At 35.1% G+C, this 5959-nt stretch overlaps 1 protein-coding gene across 1 annotated transcript; it reads right to left on the bottom strand.

The window, feature by feature from the left end:
* Window positions 1-526: 526 nt before the first annotated feature.
* Window positions 527-1862, bottom strand: W97_09234 (uncharacterized protein; the record flags this gene model as incomplete). The annotated part of the gene is made up of 4 exons (XM_007787096.1): window positions 527-604; window positions 831-1333; window positions 1397-1796; window positions 1848-1862. 4 exons carry the CDS (start codon window positions 1860-1862, stop codon window positions 527-529), a joined length of 996 nt encoding a protein of 331 aa, XP_007785286.1.
* Between the last annotated feature and the right edge of the window lie 4097 nt (window positions 1863-5959).

Raw genomic sequence — 5959 nt, 5'->3', positions numbered from 1 at the left:
AATCAGATTCGATATTGTGAGAAGTGTTCCGCTACCGAATGCGCCTTCAATGGCACAGTGAGCCTCGAAACAGAACCTCTTTCACCCGGTCAGAATAGAAAGGTTCAGAATAAACTACAGTTTGGTAGCAAAGTTCGCTTGAGCGGTAGTGAGCGGTCGAAACTCTAGCAAATGAAGGTCGGTGCACTCACTATACCAAGATATTCTGCAGCCATGTGGAACCTTCAGAAGAAGTTATTAGATTCATTATAAACGTCTAGGAGGTCCTCCATGCTAATATAGTATTCCACTTAGAGTAACAGCAGACCTTCAAACATGATATGAATACTGAATAAAGGAACCCCTCGGTATATTATTATTACGTTCCTACACGCAATTGCAGCATGTTTTGACATAGAGAGTAAACCAGGTAAGACAGCCGCGAAGTGCCCGGATATCGCGCCTGGAATTCCCTTCAAGACCACTCAGATGTCTTGCCCCTTGAATTGCCACCCAATCAAATTGCCCCCGGCCTCAATTGATGATCTCATAGAGGAAGAATGTCTGGGATCGGCCCTGCAGGAACAATCTCTTGCCGCGTGGCCAGTGTATACCCAGATTTAATCTGCAAAGCGTCAGCTACTTGATTATCTTTCTTTCTTGACATCTGAATGTTGAGAGTGAATCATTGGCCGACGTATGAGAGAGAGAAAGTACGATTCTGGATAAAGTAAAAATCTTTTATCTAGATGCACTTAGAAGTGGCTAGTGTGTTATCACTGCATAAAACAGGATCAAAACAACAAATCTACTCAAATCACAGCATCAACCTTAAATTAAGTGCAACATACCTCCTCAAACCTCGTGGTGTTCTTAAACGCCCCATTCGTCTTTTCACTCTCATCCCAATACAGTCGCCGAAGCCACTCATGCAACTTCGGATAATCATGCCGAATCATCTTCAAATTGACCTTGAATAGCGTATAATACGCCGTGTCAAACCTCACCAGGGTAGGGAACAGCCTAATATCCGCCTCGGTGATGTGTTCACCGAATAGGTAGGGCGAATGCCCCGGTTGAGAAAGATGCTCTTCCAGCCTGTCGAGGGATTTGAACAGCGGGAAGACGTGCTCCTCGTACGCCTGCTGCGTGGACGCGAAGCCGGCCCCGTAGACTCCGGCGTTGATGTTTTTGTAGACCCATTCGTTCATCTCCTCGATGTCGGCTTGCAGGTGCGGGGGTAAGAGCCCGGCGGAGGCTTTTGTAGACTCGCGTTTTTCTTCGGGGAGCAAGGCATCGAAGGCGGTGTTGAACATACGAATTATTTCGCTGCTTTCGTTGTTGACAATTGTCTCTTTAAAGCACGTGAGCTCTAAGATGCTTCCTCAATTCCCCGCTACTACACACCAATACTCACCTTTCTTCTTGTCCCAGAGCGTCGGCACAGTAACCCGTCCCTGATACTCCGGATCTACCCTCATGTACAAGTCTCTCAGATACTTGACACCGTAAAGTGGATCTTTGTCAGGCCCTAGCTTGCCAGAAAAGTACCAGCTCTTCGCCGGGTCAAAGGCATCAAGCACAATAAGCTGAATCACATCCTCAAGCCCCTTGAGCGAGCGCACGATGTTGGTGCGGTGCGCCCACGGACAGCCGTAGTGGATGTACAAGGCATAACGGTCCTTCTCTGCCGGGAATGGAGCCGACGGATCGGGCGAGATAATATCGCGGAATTTGGAGACTGGCGGCCGGTATTGGCCGTCTTTATCGGTGTATTTGTCGCGGCTCGAGGTGCCTAAGGCGGTGCTTTGGGTGGGCTGTTCGAGTGGTCAGCTGATTTGCGATGTACTGTATATTGAGAGATGGACTTTAGACTGGGTCATGGTGGTGGTAATGCTACTGTAATATTTGGGATAGTATCTAGTTCCGGTACACAGGATCGATACGAAATAGGGTTCAGAAGAGCTGCTGTAGGTTTATAAATACCTATCATCAAGAAATCACATTACTAGATGGTGGAGGTAGTTCAGCTCTGATGTTGATTAATAAAGACGACAGCAGCAACCCGGATGCGGGGCCATGCTGACTGGCTTGGCCTCTGGACTTTGGTCAGCAGGAAGAGATGGTGGTGGTCGAGATAAACCAATTGGATAGATGATAGTTAAGGGAAAAATAATTAAAGGATTAAGTAGCACAGATTGAGATAGGCTAAGGTAAGAACTAGTACCTCGTGTTCCGCATAGCATGACCGAAAATGAAAACTTGACGTAACGTAAGCGACGGTGTAATGCAATAGACAAAGTGATGCAACAAAACTCTAGGGACCACTTTTTCGAGAAAAACTCAAGATACCCGGAAGCGCAACTATAAGTACTAATAATCTCTATAACACGGAAGGGGCCTTAATACTTATTTAAGAGCTTCTGAAGCAGGCGACCGGACTACTAATTATAAGTATCTAGATATACTCTATTATTAACCTATTACTTAGAAGTAGAAGTCTACTAGCGGTTAATAATATTATTATAAATAGCTTATACTAGGTGTATCTACTCCTTTAGTTTCTATAAATTAATAATTATCTTATTATAAAACTAAGCCACTTCTTTATAGTCTAGCTAGAAAGATAGATTTACTTTAGAGACGTATAGTTTAAGGTCTAGATAGAAGTATTAGCTATAGTTAGTAAGAAAGAAAGAGACTTAGATGGTTTCTAAGATATAGTTATTATAAATAAACTTTATATAGAGTATCTAGTCTATCTAGTTATCTTATAAGAATACTATATATTTATAGGTACTATTAAAAAACCAAATTAGTGTTTTTAGTTTAACTATTAGTTTTAGAATATTAGACTATAGAGGGATTTTAGTAGATATCTAGCTAAAAGTATAATTCCTTCTAGAACTAACTAGTATATCAGCTCTTTTTATCTAAGATAATTAACTTAGAGAGGCTATAGTACTTCTAGATATATTAGAAGAAAAGTACTATAGTAGTTAGCGCATCTATCTTACTATAGAAGATAAAGTATTATATCTTAGATAGAGAATCTATAATAATAAGAATATTCCTATATATATTTCTTTAGTAATTCTTACTCTCTAGAAGCTTAATAATAAAATCTAGAGAGATATAAGACTAGCGTTACTTTAGGAGAAATAGTAGCTTAAGTAGACTATAGTAGCAGTTCTAGAAGACTTTTATCTAAGTATAGATAGAATAGTTATAGATAAACTAGTAGATATCTTATATAATTCCTAGCTACTAGTATAAGCGTAAGAGAATATTAAATATCTTAGTTCTTTAAGAGTATTCTATTACTAGAAGAGAGTAGGCTTTATATAGAGCGTATATATAGATCTAGTTAGAGTTAAATAGAAACTAATAGTCTTAGTAGGTAATTTAGCTATGCTTTTTATAAACTTAAGATAATAGAAAGTCTTTTAGTATATAAATACCTTATTATAAGTAAATAAGAATCTTCTAGGCTTGTTTATCTAGTATATAAGTAGAGTAAGTATTAATATTTTAGTCTAGTGTAGTATTAGAAATCTTATCTAGCATTTTAATTATATCTAGTTAGATTACTAGTAGTTTCTCTTTGATTTTAGTATCTTAAGCTAGTTTAGATAGAGTTATAGAGATTCTACTAGAAGCTAAAAGAATATCATTAGTAGTAAGAGATATACAATAGAGCTAAAGATTAAGATTATACTACTTTAGTATAATCTATAACTAGTTTTTTTAAAGGATTACTTTCTTCTCTAGTAGAGAGATCTCTAGACTAATAAATTAGAGTGTTTATAGTTATATTTAGACTATTCTTCTAGTAGCTAATCTTAAAGTTAAACTATAAAAGAAACTTACTCTAGTAGATCTAGTAGCAATTAAGAGACTTTATTAATATAGAGTACTTAAGGTTCTTATAGTCTAAGATAATATTAACTAGTTTCTTAGTTTCTTCTAACTTAGAATACTAGGCTTTAAATGCTTTAATAATAGCTAGTAGCTTTTAGTTATAGATCTTATAGTTATATTTAGTAATAAATATCTTAGTTAAGAGGTAAACTATAGGCTAGGGTTAGCTTTCTAAGTCTAGTTAGTAGATAATAGCGAAAATCTTTATTATCTCTAAGTTTTTAGAGGTGCTAAGCCTATATCTATCTTAGAAGCCGCTTGCAAGAAGGCTTATATACTTAGCTAAATTAAGCTTCTTAGGCTTATCAAGCTTATTAGAATACTTAGAATACTTAGATTACTTAGAGCTATTAAGCTACTAAGCTACTTAAACTACTAAGCTATATAGAACTTTAAGTCTAAGCTTTATCTATCTAACTCTATCTATCTAGCTCTATCTATCTAGCTCTATCTATCTAGTTTTAACTACTACTATATATAGAAATAATTTAGCTATATACCTATAGAACTTATAAAAAAATAAGTTTAAATCGCTTAATTTTTAAAAACGTGAATATTCTATCTCTACTAGCTAGGGGGTGAAAATTAAGCGAGAAACTAAACTCTAAGACTTTTTAGAATTAAACTACTTATTAAGCAACTTAGTAGCTCTAAGTATCCTGTAAATTCTAAGAATTCTAAGAAGCTTAAGAACACTAAGTATATAAGGTATCTAGAGCTATCTCTAAGCTAGATATAGCTAAATCTAATCTAGCTTAGAGATAGCTCTAAAGACCTACTAGTAAAGTCTAATAGCTTAGAGCTAACTCTAAGTAATTAGAGTTACCCAAACTATATGCTAGTAGCTTAAAGCTTATTAAGCTATAGAATGAAACACTAATAAAGTATAATAGCTATGATATAGTCTAAAGTATCTATTTCTACTATTACTAGCTTATTCTAGTTGAAGTACTATAGAATTAGTATAGTAGTAAAAGCGTGGTTTAACTTATAGAGAATATACTTATAATTAGAACCCTAAAAGAATAACCGGTTCTTTTATATAAAGCTAGTAAAAGAGACAATAATCTTAGTGAAATTATAAATAAAGTAATAGTAGAAGTTTATAAAACCTAGAAAGCTTTAGATATATTTTAGGTTTTAAGACTAGAGCTAGTCTTATATAATAGAGACCCTTATTCAGTCTATCTTAGTACTCTTAGTGAAAATAATCAGTTCTAAGTATTTAATCTTCTAGATATAAAACATATATTTCTTAATATTAACTTATAGACCGGCTTCTCTTAAACGGAGTAGTATCTTCTAGATATACTCTTTATACTTACTTAGAATATTACTATAGACTAGTATATTATTAATATAGGCGGTATAAAACTAGTCTAGATACTTTTAGAGAATAGTATTATTAAAGAGAAGAGATTAGATAGACTAAGAATACTAGTAGATATAACTTTGTTTCTTAGAATAGCACAAGCTATTACTCTCTAAGACAAGCTAGAGTAGAGTGCTTTGTTCTATATTCGCTAAGCTCTCTCTAGACTATTCTAATCTAATTAACTGCGGCCTATTCTATATAACTTATATAGAAGATTTAACTACTATATTCTAATTACATTATATTATAGTCTAATCGCTTATAAGCTAATTGGTAGAGGTTTATAATAGTTATTTATATAGTATTAAAAGTATAAAAGTATATTAAATAGACTAAAGAGTATTATAAGATATTTATAGAGGCTATATGTCATGACTCGGCTAGAGGAGAGCCTTAGCATAGTATTAAGCCATATTGCATCTAGCTTGTTACTAAGCTGAATGTTATAACCCCGCCTTCTTAGCATTCTTCCTATATCTATAGATACCCACCGTCTAATAGACGGTAGGCTTTAGTCTTTGCACATACTACAAGATACTATTTCTTAACTACCGTAGAATATATCTTACTACTAGTAATTGCCTAGCTTGATGCCATCGAGCTACTAGCTACTTACGTGAATATATTAACCTACTAGCCTGTAGATCCTGCTAAGAGAATTCAGGTTATTGACACTATAGTAGG

The sequence above is a fragment of the Coniosporium apollinis genome, assembly GCF_000281105.1.
Source record: "Coniosporium apollinis CBS 100218 chromosome Unknown supercont1.95, whole genome shotgun sequence".
NCBI lineage: Eukaryota > Fungi > Ascomycota > Dothideomycetes > Coniosporium > Coniosporium apollinis.
Note: the sequence above shows the minus strand (reverse complement) of the source record. Positions and strands in the feature narration are given on the sequence as shown.